General features: G+C 46.6%; 2 protein-coding genes across 4 annotated transcripts in view; one reads left to right on the top strand and one right to left on the bottom strand.

Moving 5' to 3' along the window:
* B3gnt2 (UDP-GlcNAc:betaGal beta-1,3-N-acetylglucosaminyltransferase 2) overlaps positions 1–27,029 on the bottom strand; it is a 185,182-nt gene that overhangs the window by 7,279 nt on the left and 150,874 nt on the right. Inside the window, exon 1 of one of the 3 annotated variants that reach the window (XM_063229488.1) lies at positions 20,761–20,798. The exons of 1 other annotated variant lie outside the window; for it this stretch is intronic. The gene's annotated coding sequence lies outside the window, so the exon portion shown is untranslated. Of the gene's footprint in view, positions 1–20,363; positions 20,554–20,760; positions 20,799–27,029 lie in introns of those variants that run through there. One more of the 3 variants, XM_003467506.5, reaches the window with a different exon arrangement.
* Positions 19,911–23,112, top strand: LOC134471542 (uncharacterized). Its single transcript, XM_063230422.1, has 3 exons — positions 19,911–19,960; positions 20,042–20,834; positions 21,084–23,112. Exons 1-3 carry the CDS (start codon positions 19,911–19,913, stop codon positions 21,282–21,284), a joined length of 1,044 nt encoding a protein of 347 aa, XP_063086492.1. The 3' UTR covers positions 21,285–23,112.

The raw sequence follows: 27,029 nt of genomic DNA, 5'->3' as shown, positions 1-27,029 counted from the left end.
ACTGTCACTGACTCCATAATGAATGCCACCACCTCCATTCACCTCAGCTCACCTGCACTCCTCTCCATCTACTAGAAGGACTCTGACACACAAGAGGAACATGTGGGCACAGCTGTGTATTTTCATAAAAATATGTACCGGGCACCAGCCGTCCTGTCGAACCAGCATTCAACCCCATCCAATTTATGATTCCAGGATCTGAATTTCAAGCCATAACACAAGTGAACGCTGTTGCACAGGATTATGACGAAAACAACCAAAGCGATGCTGGTTTTACTTTCAGTGGTTAATCTTCTTAGAGTAATTCTGTAAAAGCCTTCTATTTGTACATTTTAACCCACAAAACTACCATGAGTCAAAACTCAAACATGGGTGGCAGGGTGGAGTCAGAAGGAACATTTACTGAATTATTACTCAGGCAAAGTGCAGCCCGTGTTCACCTCTCCCCTCCCAAGGAGGAAAATGAGAATCTCACTTTCTAGAGGGTAAGAGATGGAGCCACCTGCGCCTGGGCAGTTGGGTTTGAGTACTACGCACTGTGCTGGAAATGGGGAACAAATACCAAACAGTGAGAACAGGTGGTGACAGCAGCAGGCTTCTCTGTGACCTCAGGGAAACCAATTACTCAAAACCTTAAGTTTCCTGACTAAGAGGCTGTTGTTATTTTTACTCCCACACAAAACCATGGTTGTCAAAGACAGTAATTTCTGTTTTCCTACTGTCCCACTGACAGGCAGCTGAGATTGAATTCTCCCAGGCCTGACCATCCATCCATCCACAGGAGATGACCAATCAATGCTACCACATCCTGTTGGCTTCACTCCAGCCAAAAGCAAAGGCCATCATCAGTAATTTATTTTTATTTTATTTCATTTCATTTTGGTACCAGGAATTGCACTCATGAGCTCACACCTGCCAGGCAGTCACTGTGCTGCTGAGCTACAGTACTGGCCCATTATCGATGACGTAGGTCACTGCAGCCTCAATTTTTCTTTAAGAATCCAAACTACTGAAACAATTCCAATGTTCACTCCCGGACCCTAGACTGGGAACCACTTAAGAGGATGATCCTAAGAGGTTCCTTCCAGTTCTGAAAACTTTACACGCGCCATGGTGAAGTGTGAGTGGCCAGTGCTTTCACAGAACTGAGGTAGGACCAGCCTTCCCAGCCAGAGGTGGATGCCCAGGACCAGCTAACCAGGATGCAACACATCCAAGCCAGTTCGCAAGCCTGTGCAAAGTTGCCTTACTACCCCCAACAGCAAGGTGTTGTGACTGGGATCTGAAATGTGCCCCCAAAGACCCAGGAGCCCAAACTAACCTTTTTTCCTTTAAGTTGATTTATCTGAGGTATTCTGTCACAGTGATGAAAATCTGATTCATGCACAAGGTTTAAGGAAAAGGAAGGACCTTGTAATCATGAAATCAAATGACCTAATTAGGCTGAAACAAGGAGGCTAGAAATCTAAGTTTGTGATTCAGCCCTAGGAGAATCTTAGTTAGCAGACTCAAGCCTTTTTTCCTGCTCACCCATAATCAGGTCCTCAAACGGAGGAGCCCTGACCCACGGCCCTCAGGTGAATGCGATGAACCTGTACATCCTTGCGCCTGCCCCTGCCTGAGAGCCTGGGGAGTGTGACTTCCCCACATTTTGCCTCCCAGACTGGCCCATCTGTTGCTCACTCCCTGGCAGCCTTTTCTAGGTTCTGTGCAGATAAACCGAGACAGTGTGTAGCTAAGTGGTTCTGGGGGAGACCGGCTCAGAGTACTCACAGCAGATGGCGGTAACAAGGACATGCACAGCAGCACAGTGGGGCCAGAAGGGCTGATCCCCCACCCCGGCAAGAGGCCAGACTGCGGCTTGCCAAGCACAGGGCGCGGGGCCCAGGACTCCCCCACTCCCTCCTGAGAAGCTGGCGCCAGGTTTGGACGGTGTGTCTGCCTCTGTTTTGGGCTCCCTAAGTCACAGGACAGCTACAAGTTGAGTGTAAGGAATCGGATTCCTCATGATTAGTTTTACTCTTCAGGTCCGAAACTCAAGGGGAAAGTACTTCTGGTCAATCTATCACCTACGCACCCCTACAGGCAACACAGATCAAAGTGTCCGGCAGGCCATGTCCCCACTGATGACAACTCTAAATCAATTGTGGCTGATTTGTTTAAATGCGATTTATTATTCAAAGTAAAATTAATCACAGGGCTAGGGCGCAGCCTAATAGCACTGCACTTACCTAGCATGCGCAAGGCCCTGGGTTTGATTCCCAGCTCCAATAAAACGAAACGAAACCTTGTAAATTAATAACTGGATTTATTCTTCAAATAAATGTGTAAAGAACTTTCAGAAAAAGAGGAGGAAATCATACAGGGGCAAGGTCATCTTGCCTTGCCTTTAGTAAAATTAGAGAGGGTTTTAGTTCCTCAGTGGAAAGATTATGTAATTTAAAAACGAGGCTTACAGATATTTTTCTTCAGGGGTTCTGCTTTTTCTACTGAACACTAATAACAAAATTTTCAAGTTTTGTTTTTCCTTGCCTCTTTAGTAAGTTTTCTTTCAAGAAACTCATTTATTCACTGCCAGAAATATTTCCAGAAAGAGAACACACAGGTTGCCCCATCTTAACTCTAAATGGCTTCTGAATGCCCCACCCTCTTCCCAGCGACCCATTCACAATGGGTCAAGTTCCCAGGCGTCTGGTGAAAACTCCAGCACTTCTCTGAACTACTTCTGTTTTTCCCTGCTCTCCACATTACACTTTAGGATCTAGGGCTTATGCTCCCACTACCACGACTGTCAGAGGGAGGCATCTTATCCTTGCCTCTGCTCGTGTCTCATCAGCTCACACCCCACAACCGCCCACCTGAGAGCCATATTCAGTTCTTGCTATGCTCCCAACAGGCTCTGTTCCCCCTCCTGAGGACGCTGCACACCCGCTCCCGGCTCACACCGAAGCACTATGCTTCCTCACACCCCAACCTGCCCATGTGTGGCCTCCTGGAAGGCCTCTCTCTCTCTACCTCTCCCAGAGCTCCAGCTCAGAGCCGCCTGGCCTCTTCTCTGCTGAGTGTGAGCAGACCAAGGACACCCTAGTCGCCCCCACTAGCTCCATGATCTCGGATGAGGATTTCTCTCCAGATCCAGGACCCATGACTGGACATTCACAGCAAGGTCTTCACTCTGCATCACCATTATAACTCACTGCGTAGCGCCCGAAAGGCCCTCAGCATTTGCTGAAGAGACAGACAGGCTAGTCATGGTCATGGAACAGTGTGCACTGAGTAGAAACCGGAGTGACTGAAATACACGTCCTTTCTCCAAAAAGATGACAAAGGAAAACCATTTCTATGTGGGCTGGTGAATTAGTCCCACGTATGTCTGCTTCATGTTATTAAGTGCTGTAGGGCAACAGGAAAAATTTAAAGGACTTTCAGCGTTAGGGGACACAGAAAAATTGCAGAAATAGTGGGTCTATGTTAGACTTGAAAGAACAGGAAGCATAGTCAGGCCCAAATCCCTGTCCCATAGGAATGCAGGTACTTGGGACTCAGCTAGACTGCTATCTGCAAGGCCATGTCAGCAGAGGAACCTGGTGAGCATGTCCAAAGCAGTAATTTGCAATCTGGGGATATCTCCTTTGCTAACGCAGAACAACAATCATTTTAGAAAAGAAATACTACAACACAGGAAATCCTTCTGGGGAGCCTGGTGTGCTTTGAAAACCTTGTGAAGATCCTGTACATGGCTGGTAAATGCTTTCACCTCAACCTCCAGGAGCCATCTGTATACAAGCAAGTGTAATCTAGCCAGTTACATCCCTCAAGACTCCCTCTGGGTCAGCCTTCCTGCCTAGCTGGACACCACGGGTGTTTCTAGTCTGGGTCAAACCAGCAAGTATAAGCCAGACAATAATTTATACAGCAAAGTATAATACTAAGAATATGATAAGTAACTGTGAAAACAGAGAAAGAATCTAAAGAGCGGTTTGTGACAGTAAGAAATCCCCCCAGAAGGATTAACCTTGCTTGTTGAAGGTATAAATGGCACGCAAGTTCCTGGTACTCAGGTCAGAGATGGTCCACAGTCACCAGGAAAGGAAGGACAACTCTCGAGGGTACGGGCACTCAAGGATAAGGGGCAGACAGGTGGGTAGGTGTAGGGGACACACAGAGGGCATCACAGGGCATTAGGAACTGAATGAACTTCCTCTTTCGGTAGAAGTTCTTCACTGCAAAAGCGCATGACTTGGCATGAAGTGTTTAGGACAGAGATTAGGTGACCAACTCAATAAACAGCCAGCCACATGAGGCTAGGGCACAAAGCAGTGACCTGGTTTGGCTCCAACTCTCACCTCTGCAGCGGAAGAAAGCACAGCAGCCAAATGCTGGTAAAAGTTGTAGGCTGCTGCAGGCACTGAGGAGCACAGTAAATGCAAAGCCAGGAACCACACACTAATCACAGCACACAGACAGGGGCCCAGGAAGGAAAATCCTTTCACCTACAAGAAAAGGATATTTTTCAATTTACAGAGAGGACAAAGGAAAAACAGCAGATGAATTTGGAGTACAGAGTCAATAATGAAAAACCAGCACAACCTGTAGATCTCTTCAACCCAAAGTCATTTCTAACCACAAGCATTTCATGTAAGTCTGGAGTTAAGGAAGAACGGCTATAAAACATGGATCAGTCCTGTAGCCTGAACTGGCAGAGAGGCAATCAAATACATGACAGTCATTTAGATGACAGCAAGGGACAGGACAGGATCCGACTGGGACCTCCGACAAGGCAGATTTCAGAAATATGGGGAGAAGCTGGAGATTTAGCTCAGTGGCCTAACACTGCTGGCAAGCGCAAGCTTGTGAGTTCAATCTCCGATACAAAAAAAACCAGAAATACGGGGAGAAGCAGGGAGGCTACGCACCAACAGGCCCTGAGCCTTCTGGGAAAAAGCAGGCAAAAGACGGGGGCAAAGGGGGCTGGGGATTTAGCTGAGCAGCATAAGAACCTGCCTTGCAAGCAGACGGTCGTGAGTTCAATCCCCGGTACTGATTAAAAAAAAAAAAAAAAAAAAAAAGATGGGGGCAAAGGTGTCTCTATAGCAAGAAGCTGAGCCTGACAGCTAACCTGCTGCTAAATATTGTAAGAATGTGCTTCTTTTGAATCTGTTAAAAAGTAAAAGTGAGCTGGGGGTTTAGCTCAGTGGCACAAGCGCCTGCCTGGCAAGCACAAGATCACGAGTTCAACCCTGGTACAAAAAACAAATAAACAAACAAACAAATGTTATTCCCCATGTGAGAATAAAATTTCTTTAAAAAAAAAGCAAAAGTGACTGCACACAGAAATGTGAAATAAAGAGAGAAATGAAGGACTCCAAATTGTATGACTGTGGTGATCACTAATATAGTTGTGCTTTGTGTTCATGAGACTTAATTTCTATAAAGTGGATCCCGTCCCAAGGCCTGGCTTGGTCTCTCTGCATCTCTCCAGCATTCCTCTGATGGCACGCAGAACACCTGGTCTGCCAACAACTGCTAACCAATAGCTTGAGTTACTTGACTTTCCCTAGAACCAAAAAATAAAGGTGACCAATAGCCTCTTGCGTATATACGCCTCTCTTCATCATCTGAGTATTTCACTTGGAAAAAAAGTACAAAGGGAACATGGCCTTTTACAATCATGCTAGCATTTAATCAAGGTTTTTCCTCTCACCTTCACACTTACTGCCTACCAGAAAGGCCAGCCTGACTCATCTGCTCACTGCATACGCGATCATGAAGTCATCTACACAGCAATGGACGCTGCCCGTAAATCTTTCCTGAGAAAGAACACCCCTATTTTAACTTAAATGTCGTTATACAGACTTTCTTCTTGGTTTTCCTGCTCAGTTGCCCTTTGCCCATTTTTCTACATAAAGATGTCCTCATCTCATTTAATATTCACAACATGCTCAAAAATCTGAAGCAATTAGTTTGAGATCACAGAGCTAATCCTGATGGGGCCAGAGTTTGAACTCTGGACCTGACTAGAGTCTAAACTCCATACTTGCTACCACCAACATCACTGCCCAAAGAGAATTTCGAGAATCCCCAAATAAAATCGCAATTTTCCCCCCTGTTTTCTTGAGACAAGGTCTAGATAGACAGTTCAGGCTGTGCTCAAGCTCACCATGCTGCCCATGCTGGCTTCCAACGCCTGGTGACCCTTCTGCCTCAGCCTCCTGAGTACTGGCATTACAGGGCTATGCCACCACATCCAGTTTAAAACTGTTCTTTTTAGAAAACAACTGAAGTTAAGTCACTGCATTTGGGAATACTAATATAAACAATTACAAGGAAACTCAGAAGGTCTGAAAATCAAATGAGAAAAAAAAAAAATGGTGGCATACGCCTGTCATCCCAACTCGGGACCCTGAGGCAAGTGAACAACCACAGACTCAAGCCGAAGCTACACAGGCATTCAAAGTCTGCCTGAAGTACACAGTGAGACTGTCTCAAAGATAAAGGTGGGAGCCGGGCATGGTGGCGCGTGCCTGTTATCCCAGGACTCAGCATGAAGCAGGAGGATCATCGTTGAGAGTTCAAGACCAGCCTGGGCTACAAAGTGAGCTCAAGGCCAGCCCAAACTGTATAGTAAAAGTCTGACTCAACAACAACAACAACAAAAAAAGGTGGGAAGGAGAGTGCAGGGAGGGAGGAAGAGAGAGAGAAAGGAGAGAAGGAGGGAGAAGAGCTCAGGAATAATGTAGACCAGTAATTATTCCATTATTTCCTGGCTGGCTCGAGGAGTCCAGAGGTTTTGCTCTAGTAACACAGGCACCTTGCACACCATGGCAAAATCCCTGTAGATGTGTTTCATTATTCACAAATGACTTCTGATTAGTGAGTTACTTATTCATGCTAAAGAATGAGAGATTTACAGGGGCTTACTCAGGCCTAGTCACAAACATGGCCAGTCAAGCCTTCCATTAGAGCTGTTTACAGGAGAGGAAGTCGGCCTTCTCTTCCCCCAGCGCCACAGCCTGGGGACAAAGCCCAGCCTGTCCTCTGACCTGGCCTGCACACCCTGGCCATCCCTCTCCGAAAGAACAATACGACAAAGGCGATGAAACAAAGCGCTAGCCACAAATTCTACCGGCTCACTCTTGCTTTCCCAACATGTACACATACATTCCATTTGTGATTACATCCCAATTTCATTACCAAGAAAAAAGCCAAAGCTCAGGGGCTGGGGATTTAGCTCAGCGGCATAAGCACCTGCCTGGCAAGCAAGAGGTAGTAGTGAGTTCGATCCCCAGTACCCTCAAAAATAAAAGCAGACGTTTCTTTTTCAGAGCCCACAAGATCACCTGGTCCTACCACCTCATTTACAGGAGAGGACAAGGACGGAGACAAAGAGCTGTCCCTGAGGGCACCCACACCCGGGATTACTAGGACTGCCCTTCCCACGCGCACCTGATCCCAGCAATGAGAATTATTATTAGTGAATCTTCAGTTCTAAGCCATCTACATAGAAAACAGAAAAGCCCCACCCATGCCCCTCACCCCACCGCCCAGGCTCACCCGGACAACACCCGAAGTCATCTGGCAGGCGAGATAAGCTCGGATCCACCACGGGATCCCGGCTGCACCTCCAGCACAGAACGCTGCTCACAGACAATAAAGATGAGATGAGGAGCAACACAGCAAGTAGCATCTAACTAAAGAAATAGTTTCATTCTTTGATCGTCTTGGTCAGGAGTCTGACATGCTCAGAGCAATCATTTTTAATCATCGGCCACAGAAGCCCTCACATTTCCTGCACCCCGCCAGGCCCAGCCATACTGCTCTCTCTCTAAGGTCATCTTCCAATTCCTGGGCTTTCTCCTCCACACCTCACCCACCATGACAGCACTGCCCAGGACACCATGGCAAGCATCTCTCAGGAAACAGCTACATACAATTGAATAAATCTATAAACACACAAAAACCCAAGGGATGGGGGAAGGGAGGAAGAAGGCAATTAAAAATTAATAAAAATGCACAAGCACAAATTACAGTACTGGACTAGAAACATAATCCTGTTATATAAACTAAGTTATCAACCTGACCTTGTGTAATTGCTTCTGGAAATAAGTAGGTCATCAGCCCTGGCTTGGCATGTTAATGTACAGACATAGCACTGGGGAGTGATGATTTGGGGTCTCTTGTTGGGCTACTCCCATCTATCTATATACATATACAGAAATGCTGGTAACATCAGTTAAGAAGTATGTTTATGTAGGTATTAGAAAAGTGAACACATAGTAAAATGCACCAAAGATTCAATGATTAAGAATTAACTCCCTTTAAACTCTTAAGACAACATCATTCACCACCACTTAGTTCCATAGGCTGTGTGGTAACTGACCATAAACACAAATAGAAATTGTGAAGTTTATAACAATCACTTTAAATGTTAAGCACTAGGGCCACCAAACTTAATCCACTAAGTTCCATGGCATAATCATCTATGTCACTTCCAACTCTACAGACAAACTCAACCTGGCCACTATATCATTCCCAATTCTATTAAATTGTATTTGGCAATTCTTATCCTCCATGAAACATATTTAGAGTATCTCCATAATTCCTCATACTATACCTACTACATACTTGTATTTATTTTAAAATACCAATTATTTATTCAAAAATAAAAACACAACCTCTGAAAATCAGCGAAACACTGTGTGAACATACTACAGTTTGGGATTGCACAGAACACAGTACAAACTGCCTTTTGCAACTTCAATAAACACCTCAATTTTTATCAGTGACATTCATTGTGTTTAGGTGCCACAACTTGATACATTGTCTTGGGAAGCTCAGTTCCTTGGCTAAAATGAAGGTTTTTCACTGTGAAGGAGACACCAAGGAACACAGGGAATCACTGTCTCAGACCCAGCATTACTCAACTTTCCTGTTTGGAGTCCCCAAGAAGAGCAGCCCTGAGAGCTGCCTGACCATCTTCCAAACACACAGGCATAGAAATCACAGAGCAAAGGCTGTGGGCGTCGCTCTGTGGTAGGATATGTGTTCAATATGTGAGGCTCTGGGTCTGACATGGAAGGCACCACAAACAAACAAACAGCCAGAATGTTCCACGGAATTGGCAGGTGCAGAGATTTTTAAATAATGCATTAAAAACAATCAACAGGAAGGTTGGCCAAGGGTCTGAGCCCTTAGAGGAAATAAGACAAGAAATGGAATTGAGGACCACCTATAACAAGCTAAATTAACAAGCCACACACACCTAATCCCTACCCTTTACTGATAGCTTGTACATGTCCCAGAAATTGTGTCAAGGGCTCAAGAACACAGTCCCGTGAACTGGTTACTAAGGTATCCTCTTTTTACAGGTAAGCGAGCTGGCTCCCAGGATTAGAAACTTGTTTCCAGAGTAAAAGAGAGGAAGGACAAAGCAAGAAACCAGCTGCCTCCCACCCTCGGGTGAAGCTGGGTGGTCCTGGCGCCAGGTGAGGGAGAGGGACATCCCCGTGCTCACCGTGTGCGCTCCCTAAGATCTGATGCTAGATTCTTGCACAGCACCCTCAAGATCCCCAGCCTGCGGCACACCAGCACCTTAAAAATAACTGCTGTCTTACCACCCACACCTCTGTTCAGGCTGCACGGTCCCTTCTGTGGCTTCTCCATCCTACCCCCATCCTTGCAGGTACAGGTTCAAATCTGGTGCCCTCTTCTGTGAACACAGTGCTTTCTCCCCAGTGTGTGCTGTTTCATTCTTCCCTGAGGTACCCCAGATTCCACAGACCTGGGGTCCCGCTAGAGCAGAACCGACCTCTAGCCACCCAGAACCCACCCTCTCCACCGATGGTGCTTCCCACTAGATGGTTCTAGGAAAGCTGAGATTCAGCCCTGTGCCCTGAGGGAGGTAGCACTGCCCACCACAGCCCACAGGTGTGTACCGGAGGGGACAGGGCCACAGGGCCACAGCCAGCCACCCAACCACCAAGTGTGAGGCACCGCTCCGCACAGCCAGAGCATCCCCCGGGAGGCCGCCTTTTCTCCAGGGTCAGAAATCATCCATCTCCCAGAGGACAGTCTTCCTGTGACATGGGACCCCGAAGTGGCACAAACACCAAACGGCTCGCGCTCTCTCTCTCTCTCCTAGCTCTCATCTCTCATTCCTTTTGTGCCCTCTGTGGCCTTTCTCCATGCTGGCTAAATGCCAAATCATTGCTGGTATGTGTTTGAGTAATGTCTGTAAGTCATTTTTCATTAAAATAAATCATCTGGATTTAAAATATATACACTAAGGCTGAAGCAAAAGGATCATCACAAGCTCAAGGCCAGTCTGGGTTACACAGAGAGATTAAAGCCAGCCTAAACTACACTGCAAGATCCTGCCTTTTTTAAAAAAACAAAACCAAAAAAACCCACAACAAATACATACACACGTATCCTTGAAAGTGTGACATTTTGGCCTTTTCTTCCAAATGTCCTATAGAGGAGTGGAAAAGTCACTTCATCCCTCTCCCAAAGATTTACCACTAAGTATTAAAAAAAGAGGTGGAACAGTAACACAGCTTTCTCTGGCCACTTGCCACGAAAACCGTGTGTTGCCACAAACAAAAGGGATGTGTTGTTTGCTGGATACCTGGGCACACTGCTGAGCAGCCTGGAAATCGGCAAGCAACTTAAATCATCTCAGCTTTAAGTACGTCTGGGAATGTTTCCGTCACATACCAAAGGCCACCTCACAAGTGGCACCTCCCAAACAGCCACCGTCCCTCCGTGCACTCCCACCCTGCACGCTGGACCTGGCTCAACCTCCCTGAGGGGTTCACTGCCCGCCACCCTGCACCACCTCTGCAGGACAGCACCGCCCACTCTGCCAGCTCCTCCACGCCGCAAGGTCCCTTGTTCCCCTGGCCCAAGTAGGCAGTCACATGCGAAGCCTTCGAAGGCTACCTGAGGCTGCACTGTGCCGTTCTCCGTGCTGTGCAGCTTTGAAATTTTCCATTGTAAAGTGTTTAAAAAAAAAAAAAAAACAGGATCCATCAGAACCTTGAGGAACAAAAATTCAAATGAAACATTCAGTTAAAAATAGGAGCATTCATGAGAGATATTTTAAGCTCATTTGAGGAAAATAATTCCTTATGTGGTAAAAGGAAAAGAGAAAAGCAAAATGGCTGCATCTCATTTAAAGAATAAAAGCTAGAAAAGTTGCCTGTAAACAAGTTTCAAACTGTCATAAATAATAAATGTAAAAATATACCCCATTAGTTTCAAATGTCAGACACTTTCTCAGTATCCATGAAAGACCAGTCCAAGACCCTTGAGGATAATAAAACTCTTCAGGTACTAAGTCCTTCACACAGGATGACACGGGATTTGCACATATCCTCCCATGTATTTAAGTCATCATTAGATACAATGTCTAATACAATGTAAATACCAAATAGGTAATTGTTATGCTGTGTTAAAACTTGCATAACTGTTAATGTTATATATATATATATTGCATAGTTTCAATTCTCGAAGGAATTCTCAAAAGCAAAACTTGCAGGTATGGAGAGGGATCCACCATGGTTAGATGGACAACATTTGTAACAAACCAACTTTGATTCTTCCAGTGTTAGACAAATATATTTGATTTTGAAAACAATACCTACTGATCTGAGGAAAAAAAAAAAGCACAATTATGTTACTCCCTACCTGCGATCAGGACTCAGTAAAGAAGCATTTCAAAAAAGCATTTCGATGTTAAGTGCTTTTCAAAGAAAATAAATACAAAAAATTCTGAAGCACAAATTGTAAGCTGTGGCAAGTTTATAATGTTCATTAAAAATACCCTGCTAGAGCATTATCACCTTCAGATTCACATAACAAACCTATGAAGGTGACTGCGTGGGTTTTACCTCACTAGAGGGGGGGGCACAGAAGCCAAATGGGTTGCCATGGTTACCAAGCTATTTGATGTCTGCTCTGGAACCAAAACCTCCTACAAGATCTCCTGATCTGGAGCACTCCCCTACCCCTGGGTCACTCTGCACAGCCTCCCACCCAATGGCTGACTGTGCTGCTGTCCCTCTGTAGGGTGGCACCTCCATTCTCTCCTCTGCTGCCAACTGCTCCCCCCAGTAGCCACATGCCCCCCAGTCCTGCCCTCACCTCCTCTATCCCCTTCACCTTTTCAAAGCGCTCTCCTGACTTCTCAGGGCACCCATCATACTGCTGGCCGCCACTTCTCCCCTAGCTTAAGCTAAGGGCCGGCCTCCAACATGTTTTGTCTTTGGGCAGCTCTGGCTCCTCACCCCATCCTCCAAAACAGGCCCTCTCCTCAGTGCTGGGCCAAGTCTCCTGCTGAGCCTTCTCTTTCCCCACTTTTATCTCCCAGACCCTCTCGGCCACCACCAGACCCCAGTGTACTGTACGCTAAGACACCCCAAGAGACCCGCGTCTCTAGCTCACTTCCTCCATCCACACCTTCCTTCCTTTACTTTTCAAATCTCAACCCACCCACCTTGAGGTATTTTATTTCTCACCTTTTTCAAATAAAACACACACATTAATTCTGTACCACCCCTACTTTGTGTTTGGCAGAAACTGATGAGGTGGCCTAATTCAACAAATATCAACAAGCATCCACTAAATACAGGCAGTGTTTAAAACAGACACAAAAAATGAAGTTACACGATCAACTGTTGTAAGGTTGCTAAGTGCAGGACAGAATACACAGTGCAGAATGGGGAACAAGGCTGCGGCTGCATTAAACAGGGTGATCAGAGAAAGAAGGGAGGGAGCCAGCCCTGGTGGGGGAGGAGCTGGCACAAAGGTCACAGGCAGAGGGGAGGAAGGAGGTAGCGAGGAAGGCAGATCCCCATTATCCCCTGGGTGACAAGTACATTTTAGTGTATTCTCCAGAATAGGGGTCTGGGGATATAGCTCAGGTGCACAGGGCCTGCCTGGCAAGTGCAAGGTCCTGAGTTCAATTCCCCATACTAAAAATACCAAAGAACATAGGGAAGCACCTGCCTGGCAAACATGAGGTTCTGAGTTAGATTCCCCATACAAGGGGGGGGGGGGAGGAGGAGGAGGAGGAGGAGGAGAAGAAGAAGAAGAAGAAGAAGAAGAAGAAGAAGAAGAAGATCATCAGGACAACAAGGACGACCAGAGGAACCCAACTAGAGAAGCGACCTTGAGTAATTTGAGCTGTTAAAGAACTTCTTCAGCTTCTTTCCAAGAAAAGATGGGAAAAGGGGGCCAGGGATTTAGCTCAGCGGCATAAGCGCTGCCTGGCAAGCTCAAGGTCATGAGTTTAATCCCTGGAAGTTTAAAAAAAAAAAAAGATGGGGAAGAAGAGGACCCACAAATAGGAAGCAGAACACTAGTATGGGACTTAAAATGACCCAGGCCGCTCATCAGGCCAGCCTCTCACACTCAAGTTCATTTTTCTCAAAGCAAGCTGACCACGTCACCCACCATACCCTGCTCACGGCAAGAACTTTTTTGGGGCACAAACACTGGGAATTGAACCCAGGGCCTCCTGCATGCCTTCAGGCTAGGCAAGCAGTCTGCAGCACTGAACTGTATCCCAAGTCCTTCTGCGTTCCTTTTGTTTTGTTGGTTTTTTGAGACAGAGTCTTGGCTACACGGTTCAGATTTTGAATTTACTATGTAGGCCAGGCTGGACTTGAACCAGCAGTGTGTCTCCTGCCTCCCGGATGCTAGGATTACAGGCCTGCACCATCACACTGGGCCCTTAAAATTTTATTCTGAAACAGGGTTTTGTCTGTGTTTCCCATCCTCCTGGCTCTGCCTTCCAGCTGACTGGGATTAGAGGACAGTGCTACCGTACCACTTGCAAGAATTTTTAATGGCTCCCAACTCTCTCTGTAAGCCTCTCACCAGGCTGTGCTGTGGCCCACTACCTCCTCCACAGGCTTGCATTCCAAACCCCAGGATCCTTGGCGCTTCCACTGAGGCCTCCAAGATCCTTTTATAGTATCCTCTGTTTCCTGATAACCACCTCTGCCTTCATTTCTCTGCTCCTAAAATGTCTTTGTTCATCTTGTAAGGCTAAGCCCAAATGCCACTTCCTCAGGAAGCTTTTCCTGGCTGCCCCCAACACTCATGTTGTTCACACCTCTACTGAAACGCTCTTGTTGGTTCCTGGTTAGGGACTACCAGACAGCCAACTGCATCAGGGTTAGCAACAGAACCGCATCTGAGCCATCTGTAATACATGGGGCATCCCCTCTGGTACAAAGCAAAACAAAATAACAATAGGGAAAAAAAAAACCACAGGCCCGGGGATTTAGCTCAGTGGCACAAACACTTGCCTGGCAAGCGCAAGGTGGTACGTTCAATCCCTGGTACAAAAAAAAAAAAAAAAAAAAAAAAATACATGGGGCATCCAATCAATGCCTGCAGGTTGCTGAACAAACAAACAATTCACTCCCTAACACCCAGATGTTTTAATGGAGGAGAAAGATTCAAGAACAAGATTCCTTCCCAACAGCTGTAATCTAGAGGTTCCATCAGCAGAAACTCTATAGATTACTGGACTATGTGACCAGAACTCATGACCAAAGGGACAGCCGTGAGGAGGGGCCAGAGGGCGAATAGACTTGAATCCAGGCCTTCAATACTTTGCCCTTTCTGCTAAGCAGGCCACACACTGTGTTAAATTTGGCTAAAATGCCAGTACTGTGTTTTTTCCAAGGTCACTCCATAAATGTGCAAATGCAGAGAAGCCCACCCACAGGACCCAAACCATGCTGACTGCAGTAGTTACACAGTTATGACAAGAGTTAATCTTAATCTCCTTTACTTTATCTTGAACATTATTTCTAAATACACATAGGGAAAACATCTTTTAAAAAGAATGACCAAGAGCCAGGTATGGTGGCACAGGCTGTAATCCCAGCACTCGGGAACCTGAGGCAGGAGGATCACAGCAAGTAGCCAGCCGGAACAACATAGCGAGACTCTGTCTCAAAAAAAAAAAGTACCACCTAAGTTGCATTTAAAGAATTACTCTCCTCCCCCCAAAATATCAATCATACTGGCTACTGAATATATAATACCACTCACAAAGTAAGATTACAAAAGTTTAAAATGTTTTAAATGGTTTGTCTGAAGCATGCAATTAAACCCATTGACTCTGGGCTTTTACTTTTGAAATAACTATTTTTGAAAACACAAAGCAGTAGATACTGTTCTGAGTGTCCTGGAAACTTACTGATAATTCTGATTTAAATTAAATTCTCCCGTGCACTTCAGAATTGAGTGCAAGTCAAAGCTCATCGCCACACCCTTTTGCACACTAGCTCACAACACACAGATGACCAAACGGCTCTGTATGAGACATTTCAACGACTGTTAGTTGAGAGGAAACATCAAAACTAATAGGAAATCAGCCAGGTGTGCTGGTGCACACCTCTAATCCCAGGACTTGGGAAACTGAGGCAGGAGGGATCACCACAAGTTTGAAGGAAGCCTGGGCTACAAAGTTAAGTTCAAGACCAGCCTGAACTACATAGCAAGACCCCATCTCTAATAAATAGACTAGATAGATAGATAGATAGATAGATAGATGGAAATCAACTGTCAGCAAATACTATACAGTGCCTTTAAGCTAAATGCCACATCAGCAAAGTGTTGAATTAAAAGATTTGGCTTTAAATCTTCAATAACAGACCTACTTTTATAAAGAAGTAGCACATTCTTTTGTTTGTTTTGTTTCTTGAGACAGGGTCTCACTATGTAATTCAGGCTGGCCTTGAACTAGCATGATCTTCTTGCCTCAGTCTCCCTGCTCAGCCTCCTGAGTGCTGGGATTACAAGTGCCACCACATTCAGCTAAGAACAGAACATCTGAACATATGGCATTGTTACTTTGTTATCAGCTTTTAAATAAAACAAGAGAGAAAAGAACCTGCACATCAAATGCAATGTTAGGTATTTTAGGTGTACCATTCACAACCTTTTTTCCCAGCAAATCTATGGATAAGGCTTTATCTCCTTAATTTTACATTGAGGAAACTGCAGTCTAGAAAGTGTAGTAACTCGTCCACAGTAATGCAGTCAGTGGCAATAAAGAACTCAAATCCAGGTCTATTTCACAAGATACTACATACTGTATGATTCTTTCTTCTCATACTAGTTAGGAGAATGCAAAATCGAGCTATAATGGTAAGTCACCTCTATGACGATGCTGTGAGAATGCCAGTTCCCTGTAGAGAGGGTACTGACTGCAAAGCTTCAGGAACCTTCTGGAGCCGTGAAAGTGTTTATTTCTTGATTTGGGTGGTGGAAACACATACAGAAGTTCACAGTTCATTTTGCAGCATACTGTATGCTACACCTTAATTTTAAAAAAAAAATCCTTCTCCAATCAACTTCAAATCCATGTGCACAACTGCTAAAACCACACTGGCCACTGACAGGACCCAGCCACACTCTAGAACTGATTATCTTACATAATTAATTTTAAAAAACACTCTGGTAAGCAATGTCCATATTAACCACATGAGTGTGGAAACATCTTAACAATAAACCTGGTTTAAAATGCCACAGAATGAAAAGTAGAAAGTATCAATTTCCTGGCTACTGGGAATTTCCCCTCTGCAGCTACAGCAGAATTAAAAAACAAAAAGTTAAACAGAAAATAATTTATAGCAAAGTTCTTAAGACTTATCTACAGAAATGCTAGAAGCTAAAGTAACAAAAAACATTTTCAAAATCTACACCATCAGTTTATCAATTTTGACTCTTAAAAGTTTGAGTTTTGTTACAAAAATTAAGTCAACCCAAAACAAAGCTGATGAACAAGGGGCATAAAACTCACAGTAGACACAATGGGAACCTAAGTGTGAAAACCTCAAAGCTGAAACAAATAAAAAACTCAGTACAAATAAGTTTTTCTTGCAGTAAAGTAACTGGGAAACAAATTCTCCAAGTAACAAGTTCTTTCACTGCAACTTTGCAATGTCATCACCAGGCGATGATGAAATCATTACATCAAATCTCACACAGCCTTACCCCCCCCACACACACACCTCTTATCCAAACAGTAATTGCCTCTCCAGAGAGAGGAATATATTTCTTCTTACAGTGTGGAGACATATTTGGCAGTACCTACCAACAGTTATTATGGGGGCAGAAAAAACAGCTAGGTCCATACCTGCGGGTGTTATGTGGGGTCATCTTTCCTGGATGCCTTATGCAGCCAGTAAATATTTACCTTTTTTTTTTTTTTTTTTTTAACTTTTTATCGGTACCAGGGATCAAACTCACGACTGCCTGCTTGCAAGGCAGGTGCTTATGCCGCTGAGCTAAATCCCCAGCCCCAATATTTACCATTTTCAAATGACCAAAGCTTACTTTAATCTTCAGTTTAAACTTTCACACACACCAAAAAAATACAAAGTAACTGATAGAAATAGCCTCAGCTTACCCTAGGCATACACATATAAGACAGAATAGTTCAGTATTTGGTAATTTATGCACCACCAGCAGGAGTGTTGCAATGGATTACATAACCAAATATTATTCGAGTTGCAAGATTTCAGCATTCATAAAATCACTGTCATTTAGTAATTAACAGACTGTTCAGTAAAACTGTCAGAAAATAAAAAACAAAACCAACCAACTGCCCCAAAAAAGCCCTAGAGTAAAGAATTGTGTCCATTAAGTTAGAAAAAATTAAAAGCACTGACTCAGTACTTCAAGAATGGGTCAGTATTCCTACAATGTTGTTTGTTTTTAATAAAAAAAAAAAACCATGACTAGAAAACATAAAAAGCTAGCGCTTTGAGAAACAAAGAATTTATCTTTTAGTCCCTATATTAGCTGAAAAAGCCCCACACATTTCTCCCTAGAACATCTTAGCTTTATCCAACAATGCCATCATGTAAAGTATATACATATAGGTAATTCATATGTGTTTGGAGCCTCCTGTTTCTTAATATGACTTTAAAAAAAAACCACGAGCCAATCATGGTGGCTCATGCCTATAATCCCAGCACTTGGGAGGCTGAGGCAAGAGGATCATTGTGAGTTCCAGAGCCCCGAGCTACAAAGTGAGCTCAAAGCCAGTCTGAACTGCAAAGTGAGACCCTGTCTCAAAAAGACCAAAAAAAAAAAAAAATTTAACACACTTGAGGAAACAGTATAGTGAAAAAAAGAATCAATCATGAATTATCAGTTGTACCTTCCTATTTTTGGCACAACTGTAGTGTATCACAACTGCACAAATCTAAACCATGATTTTTTAAAAATAAAAGGAAATCTTCAAAACTATAAGCCCCGGGAAGGGAGGAGGAATCAATTTATAAGTTTTACAACAAGAAAACTATATTAACTTATCTCAAAAGGCTACTTCATTCCTTGGATTTTAAAAACTTAGAATTTCACCTGCCAAATTTGGCTGATTTAGGTCTCATAAATCTAAAGGGGTTCCCACAGGGTCCATCAGCAGTAAGGAGGAGTTGATGCCATTAGAACTTGAATGTTGATTACAGCCATGATCAACCTTCATTAACTACTTAATTTTCAGCAGTGGTAGAGGAGTTCGGCAGTCATCCAGTTTGTCCTCAAAACAATCTCGTTAAGCAGACACTACCACCTTGAAAACCAGATATAAAAAATGAGGTGAAAAGTTGTCCCAGCTCACTGAACAGTTCCTGGCAGAATCAAGATTAACGAAGGGTGCGTTTACGAATTTCATGGAGAATTAGGGCGTTCATCTGCACAAAAAACTAAACTAACAAGTGATCCTTTGCTGCAGCAACAGTCCCAAAGGAAAAAGCAATATCCCACACTAAGAAAAAAAAAGAAGAAAGAAAAAAAAAAAAAAAAAAAAACAGTGAGCGTTTCAAACAGAAGCTCTAATAATAAACACATCTGTAAGGACTGGGCAGGACAGAAAAATGATTTAAGCAGAGTTCTTTCTACACAGAGCCTGGACTTCTCTGGTCTTAAAATCTAATCTGGTTTAAGAGCATACAGGCGCCCCAAATCCCCAAATTCCACCAGGTTTACCCTCTATTCAAAAGAAACATAACTGACAGTGGGGATACTAAGAAGTCACCGTCCTACCCAGTCAGTCCTCCCACGGATGAGACCAAAAGACCACCGAGGAGCCCCGGGACTGGACTCGACCGGGGTACCCGATTCCTAATATGGGGATCTTGTGACCACCTCGTTAATTATCTCTTCATCTCCTGAGCTACAAATAATTACACGGGAAGAATTTGTTATAACAAGTAGAAGCCCGGATTCCCCAACTGGCTCAGTAACCAGAAAGGCTAGTCTCCCACAAGGGAGGGGCCGCAGAATATAGTTTGTTTGTAACAGTCTACGAAGTTGGGGATGCTGAAATGGCCTTTTGGAAGGGAAGCAGGGAAGCAGAGACAAACCATCCCTACGTTTGAGACAGGAGAGCGCCTACTCGTCAACCCAGGTTACAAATGTATGTACTGTATTATTTGTGAAGATGGTCTTTCACGCTCTGGCACTTATGGGGAAGCCCACCCTGGGCTCCCCCACTTGACAAGGAGACGGGGAGGGGGGTTCCGGCGGCTCCCCAGGCCGAAGTGTAAATGTCGTGGTCTGGAAATTCACAAGGTGACTGGGTTTAGTCGGCCCCGGAAGGGTCTTCTCACGGTCCACAGTCTGCAGACCCCGCCGGCCCCCACGACCACCGCCCCCGGGGCTCTGCGCGGAGAGGCTCCACGAGCCCGCGGGCCTGGCCGCTCCCCACTTCTCGGGCAAGAGGCTTGGTTAATCATTCAACGCTGGCGGTGTGGAATATTTTTTAGAGGTCAAAACGAAAGGTTCTCCCTAAGTTTCGTAGAAACCGGTCTTTGGGGACCGAGGTGGCAGTGCAAAGGTGGGGGTGGGGCGCGGCTCGCAGAACACCTGATCTCCCCATGCGGCACCGGAGCCCTGCGCAGCGCGAGGGTGGGGTGCGGGGATGCGGGTGAGAGCTCGCACACGGCCCCCTCCCCAAAACGCCAGCGCCCCCGGCCAGGACGCTTGGCCCCCACTGGCCTTCCCAAAGCGCCTCCCTGCAACACCAGGGCGCAGGATCCCCGGAAGTTGGGGTGCAGCAGGAAAGGGGCCGTCAGGGGCCCCAGGGAGTGGGTGTGGAGTGGGGCCGGCGGCTCCGCGCCCTCTGCCGGGGTTTCGTTCCCCTCACTCTCGGGAGGGCGCGGAAGCGTGAGTCCGCCAAGAGCCTCCCAGGAGCGGGATCCACGCGGGGGCCGGGACGCAGCCGGAACCGGCGAGCGGGCGGGGGGCGCGCGGAGGCCGGCTGGGCCGGGTGGGGAGCGGGAGCGGGCGGGGGTGGGGTTCCCGCCGCCGCCGCCGCCGCAGGGCCCTACCTTGTCCAGGAGCAGCTCCAGCTCGGCGGGGCGGGGACGGGAGAGCGCGGCCGCATCCACGTCCCGGCCGCTCCGCGCGGCTCAGCCCGGCGACTGGCGCCGCTCACGCTCCATGCGCCGCGCCTGGCAGGGCGGCTCGGCGGGATCGGCGGCGGGCAGGATCCTACTGGCTTCCCGCACTTGTTGCCGCCGCCGCCGCAGCTGCGCCTCGCTGCGAGGTCCGACTCCCGGCGCCGCCGCCGCCAGCCCCGCCCCTGGCCCCGCCCCCGGACGGCGCGCCAATCAGGGCCGGCGCCTTCCCTGACGTCACCGCCCCGCACGGCCACCCACAGCCCCGCGCCCCAAGTTTTGGGATTGTCCGGCTCGGCCGCCAGGCGGAGGGGCTCCCGATATTTACCCGGGCTCTGGCTTTCCTCGGCTTCCGGGAACCTCTGGCACCTGCTGCACCTGGAAAGCAGAAGGTTACACTGGGTGGGCACAGGGGACCCCAGGAAGTAGACTTCCCGGAAAAGCAGGGCAGCCTCGCCGCCGTGCGGTCGGCGTCCCGCGGACGGCAGCCCTCCAGGGGCCGCGCTTGACCTGGGGAGCACTCCGGGACCTTTCCCGGCCGGAGACGGGTCCCGGCCGCCCCTCCGTGCAGGGGCCTGGGTGAGCGGGCTGGAGAAGGAAGGCGGGCCGGGCCGAGGGGGATCTGACCTCTCCCTGCTCGCCCACCTGCAGCCACCTTATATAGGCGCCCGAGGCCACCGCCACCGGATCCTAAGGTTTACGAAACCGTCCAAAACATGGGATCGGGAGCCTTGGTTCTCCTGGAGGCCCCACGAGTCTCAGGAAGTCGGAAATGCAAGGTGCCGGTGCCGGGAGGCGAACACGCGCCGCGGCCCCAGGGTCGGAGCTGACAGCTTAGGCGCGGCCCGGTAGATGGCTGAACGCTGACCCCTCGCGACACTGCGAGGCTGCACAGGCTGGGAGGGCGGCGCCGGCCACACCCGCCCACGGGAGCTCCGGCCCCCGCGCGCCCTGCTGGCTTACAGCTCCTCCCTGCTCGCCGGAGCCGTGCTAGCCAAGATGAGTCCTAGCGGCTGATGGCACCATTTTGGGACCCGCAAGTAAACACGGCGCTACAGGATGGAGAAGTTTCCCCGGGTTAGACCCGACTCAGCCAGCAAGAGAAGGAGCGCTCCATGGGGAAGACAAGCCCCACCCGAGGCGCACCTGTAAACTAGCCCTTTGCTTGGTTCTTATCTTTCTGGGTTAAGAAAACGATCTCTAGATGATTGTACTGAGGAATTAAGAATATCTCATCCCACTGTTTGCTTTTAGAAGGCAGTCAGAGGTGGAGTTAGTCAAGGGGAAGGAATTGTTAGTATCAGAATTTGTAAGCCCAGCTCACGAGATCATCGCTTTTTTATTTTGTTTGTTTTTTGTTTTTTGAGTCTCACTGTGCAGTTCAGGCTAGCCTTGAACTCACCATGGAACCCAGGTTGGCCAACGACTGGAGAAAGGATCCTCCTGCATCAGCCACCCCAGTACTGAAATTGTGGACATTCACCATCGTGCCCTCCTTTGTCTACACTTTTAATCTCCAGTAAAAGTGGAGGGTATTGCTGGAAGCACAGAGGCACACTGACACAGCCCTCTAGAAAGGGAAATTCTGAGTCAGTGGACCTGGAAATACTATGATTTGCAGGTTTTTTTGTTTTTATCTTGTTGAGACAGGATCTTGCTATGCAGTACAAGCTGGCCTTGAGCTCACTTTGTAGCCCAGGCTGGTCTCAAATTTGCAACAACCCTGTCTCAGCCTCTCAGGTGCTGTGATAACAGGAATGAACCAGTACCCCTGGCTGTGATTTGCGATCTTAAGATCTTTTTGCTTTTATGACGATCACACAGTCATAAAACTGTGGTGCCATGTTGGAGAAACACACTTGGGGGAGAGAGAGAGAAACAGAGTTAGTTTAGTTTTTTGGTTTGATTTGATTTGGTTTGGCTTGTTTTTATGAGACATTCTCACTATGTAGTTCAGCGTAGGTAGCCCAGGATAGCCTCAAACTTGCTGAGATCCTCCTGCCTTAGCCTCTGAGGGCTGAGATGACAGGTGTGTGCTACCAATTTGTTGAATTTTTATCTTTCATTGAAAAGACATTTGGGGGGCTGAGGATTTAGTTCAGCGGCATAAGCGCCTGCCTTGCAAGTTCGGAGTTGTGAGTTCGATCCCTGGTACCAATTTAAAAAAAAAAAAAAAAAAAGACATTTGGAAGGATTCACACAGCCAGTTAACCACAAATGAACAAAGTTTTGGGTCACAGATTGGGGTAAGAGAAGGAAGGTAGCTAAACTTTATACCCTCACTGACTTTGGCTTTTCCCAGTTTGAGTTACTTTCCTAATTTAGAAAGCTAATAAAACATTTTAAGGAAGTAAATTAGAAATTAAGGAATCCTACCTGAATGTATAACCACTTGTCCGAATATTTAAGTATATGTTGGCCAAAAATTGCATATTTTTTTCATTAATTTTTAAAATATCACAGGAAATATAAAAACAATTTTATCAAGTTGATTCCATACAAAAATAGACTGATTGAAATGACACCTGCCCAAGCTATGCTTAGGATAGTCAGTAGGTAAACAGACTCACTGCCCAGGTGGTCATTGGGGTAAATTGTTAAGTGATTAACAGATAAATGAAGTCCTGTCAAAATAGTCTTAAGCCCATGTCCCTTGGTTTAAATAAAGGTATCTGTAAGAGTGCTGTTTTGATCTTTAAATACTGAGAGGGGAGAAACTGGATATCTTAAGATTATTATGCGCCCCTGAATTAACATTTTCTTACTGTGAGTCTTCCCTTTAAATGTACTCCCACTGCATGTCACAGGCATAGTTTCAAGGACAGCCAGCCTAGGAGATTTTAGCAAGGAACTGCTACAATGTCAGCTGGCAGCAGACATGGAAGTTAAGCTTTTGTCCTTCACAGCTGCCAAAGGCCAGGGAGAACTAAAATATAAAAATAAAGAGCGTTCTCTCCCCAGTGCAGTTTTTTAGAATGTTGCCAGTGTGTCAGCAGCAGTTACACAGTAACTTCAGTGGAATGACTCACTGCTAGATTCCACTCCCGCCTGGCTGTGATCCCTACTATTAGGTTAGGACCAGGATTCAGCAGCAGCGGGCAGACAGTGTTATCCATAGCTTCAACAGCATGTTCTCTCCACCTCCTAGATGTGAGAGACAAGGCTTGGCACTGGAGTGGTGAGCGTGGCGGACACATATCTCTCTGGAGCCTCCAGTCTATCTGGAGAGAAGGGTTTGTCTGGTAAATGTGAAATGATTGAATAACTTCCCCTGGGTTTAATGAATTTAGCATTCAGAGGCTGAAATCGGAGGACTGTTACAGTGGACTTGTTCACCCTAGTTTACATATTTTTAGTGTTTCTTACTTGGAAAAATGAGTGCGCATTTGAATGCAGAGAGATAGGATCCCGTGAGAAGAGGAAAATGAAATACAACAGGGAGAGCACAGTGGGTAGTAAACGTTCCTGTGGCCAGCGAGGGGATGGAATCAGAATGAGTCCAAGGTCTGGCCTCCTGTGGGGACGCCCTTTCTACTGTAACATGCAAAGGAAGTTGCGGGATTAGCCAGGCAGACTTAGTGTGGGTAACTGAATCTTACTCTGTGATCTAAGGAGGCTGGTGATGGGGCAAGGACAGTATGAGATTTAAAAAGAGTAGACGAAGTCTGATTCAAGTCACTGCAGAAGGTTGTGACACCAGAGAAACAGCCAGGTAGCAAGGCAGCCTGACGTTGGTGGCGCCCTCCTGCTGTGGTTTCCTCCAGCAGCTTAGCTGCCCACTGGTACAGGCTCAGGGGAGGGAATTACTAGCATAGAAGAGCATAGGAATTAAAACCCTGGCCAAAGTGAGGCTGTTGTGATGTATGGTCAAAGACAGAGCACTGGAGAAGTCAAAGGGGTCAAGTCTTAGTCACATGCAAAGGTGAAGATGCTGGGTCAGACACTTGGATGGTTAAGGAAGAGGCTCAGGAGGGGAAGTTCAGGCCCATGGCAAAGGTAGATGAGAGAAGAGTATAAGAGTCATTGGGAAATATGAGGTCAAAAATTTAAGAGCTAGGGTATCAGATGGGTCCTCTGTGAGCGGAACCCTCCGGGATGTAGGTGGGAATTGGTGTTGTCTTGCAAAAGCAGAAAGAGGGAATGACCAGAAGACAGAAAGCACCAGGAAGGGGGAGAGCGGATGTGTCTGGGTAGCAGTCTCCTCAAAGGAGGCAGAGAAAGGGTGAGCAAATAGAGATGTACCTCTACCTCTAGGCCCAGAGGGACACAGGGAAAGTCAGCCACTTCATCTCCAAGCACTGCAATGAAAACAAAGTAGGTATCTAGTTCTGAACAAAGACTGATGATGGATGGATGGATGGATGGATGGATGGACTCATCAACTGATGGACCACCTTTGATTCAGTTTGTTTGTTGAAGTCTGGCCTTCCAGAGGACCAGGGAGAAGGATTTGGGGGTAGCAGGTGACTTGAAAAGGTACATCAGTCCCAGGAAGAGCAGCAGTGTGGCGTGACAAAAGAATAGAGGATCCACAAGCAAATGAAAATGAAAACAAAAAAGAGTGGCACAGTAGGGGCTGGGGATTTAGCTCAGCGGCATAAGCACCTGCCTTGCAAGCAGGCAGTCATGAGTTCGATTCCCGGTACCGAGAAAAAGAAAAAAGAGTGGCACAGTGGACTTTGCCTTGGTTGTCCCTTTGTGAACTCTACAAACTAGGCCACATCAGCTCACGTTCTTTTCCTTCCCAAGATTCCACCAGGGTATAGAACATGTGAAAGCCCCTCACCTCCTTCCTTCTCTACTGGGGGCTTTCTGGTCAACAAGCCCCTGGAGGCCCTGGATGTCAGTCAGTCGGGAATTCCTAGTTTATCGTAGATCTGTTACCTCTCTCAGACAGCTTGCTGACAATAGTCAGTTTCACTGTCTGAAGGATGATGCTAAAACACACCTACTTCTCAGGATATTGCAGAGAAGAGGATATAAATTAAATACAAGTACTTTCCACACTGTAAAACCTTGTAGCAATGTGCATGATTTCCTTTGTTTGCAGCCCCCTGACCCTGTGTACACCTACATCTCTCCCAGTAGCCCACCAAAGAACGCCTGAGTCTCTGCTCCAGAGGAAGCTGCAGTTTTTCCCGAGGGACAGGATAAATACATCCAAAACAATTAAGAGAAGAAAGCACAGCTGGGTTTGGTTAAGTGCTAAATTGTAAGGTGCAGACTGTAAGACATCTTAGATCAGAAAAAGGAATAATTAGGCAGGGTTGGGACAGTCTGGGAGGCTTCCTGGAGAAGGCAGGGTGAAAAGCCTCCCAGGTTGCTTATTTAGTCGAAGAATATTTACAAATAGGCACTTTTTTTGTGGCTGCAAAGACTATTGACCTGATGGTTGATCCGGGTCTGCAGAAAGGTTCTAGGTCATAGGTTGCTCTTGGCAGCCCTGTGTGTCAGCCCTCTGCTGTTCCTGGAGTATTGTCCCTCTCAGTTACAAGCCTGCTCCTCACAGGGAGACGTGCAGGATGGACTACACAGTGAATCTGTGTGCTTTGCCCTAGGCTTCTCGTTTGGATTTCCTGGGTCACCTATTTGCCTGGGGAGGAGTCTGAAGCTGCCCTTTGGCAGGTTTCCTGGACCCCTTCACTGCTACCGCCCATGTGGCCTTTTGGTAGCCGTGATATAGGCTTTTGAGCAGACTGACCTGGATGCCCTTTCTTCTTAGCTTTTAAGCTCCATTGCCTCACTGCATTGGGTCGGCCTGATGCCCACAGAGCCAAAGCCCTGCGCCACACCTGCCACCTTTGTTCTTTACAGCCTCACTAACCAGGAGCACCCACCAACCTGCTGTGCAGATCCAAGCCCCACACAGCAGGCGCTCCAGGACTCAAGCATCTCCAAGTCCAGAACTGGCTTCTACTTCTCGGCTTCTGTGGGAACCAGCTTTTATTCCCTTTGAACACAGTTCAGAATGAATGCCTGCCTTCTCAGTGCAAGCTTCATGGCCTAGTTGATTCCTCAGCCCTGTCCCTTCCTTCACTTAAACCACAGGCCTAGCAGAGGTCCAAGCATGCCTAAGGGCATCCATAAAGATAGCAGCAGCAATGGTGAAACCCCAGACTTTTATAAGCTGTGAACCTAGGCTGTTTAAAATGGAGAGCAACATTTTGCTAATTTACTAATCAGTCCCAATGGGTTTTTGAAAACACTTCTGTCATGGATAAAGTGTTAATTATTGAAGAAAAATGCAGACTCTTGATGCCTGAATTCTTAGAATTCTAGTTCAAATCTCTTGGAACCAAAAAGGGAAGAAAAGAAGGAAAACTACTTTTGGGGCCTTCTTTAGCCAAACACCCGACGGTGGAGATAATATCTTGAATGCTGGACAATTAAATCACAAGTTAATAATCACCTAGCTCCTAAACCAGATGCTGTACTCCCAAGGTTACTGTGACTTTGCAACAGCAGAAAAACATAAAGCCTCATTATCAGATGCAGATATTAGAAACAAAAGTCATGGTTCCTAGGGGACTCGCTCCATATCCCACAGTCCTGATGATGGAACAACTCAGAATTCCCAGGTTAGTAAAGTCGAGCTTG

Source organism: Cavia porcellus, unplaced genomic scaffold, assembly GCF_034190915.1.
Source record: "Cavia porcellus strain 051 isolate PalLab524CR breed Dunkin Hartley unplaced genomic scaffold, mCavPor4.1 scaffold_18, whole genome shotgun sequence".
NCBI lineage: Eukaryota > Metazoa > Chordata > Mammalia > Rodentia > Caviidae > Cavia > Cavia porcellus.
Note: the sequence above shows the minus strand (reverse complement) of the source record. Positions and strands in the feature narration are given on the sequence as shown.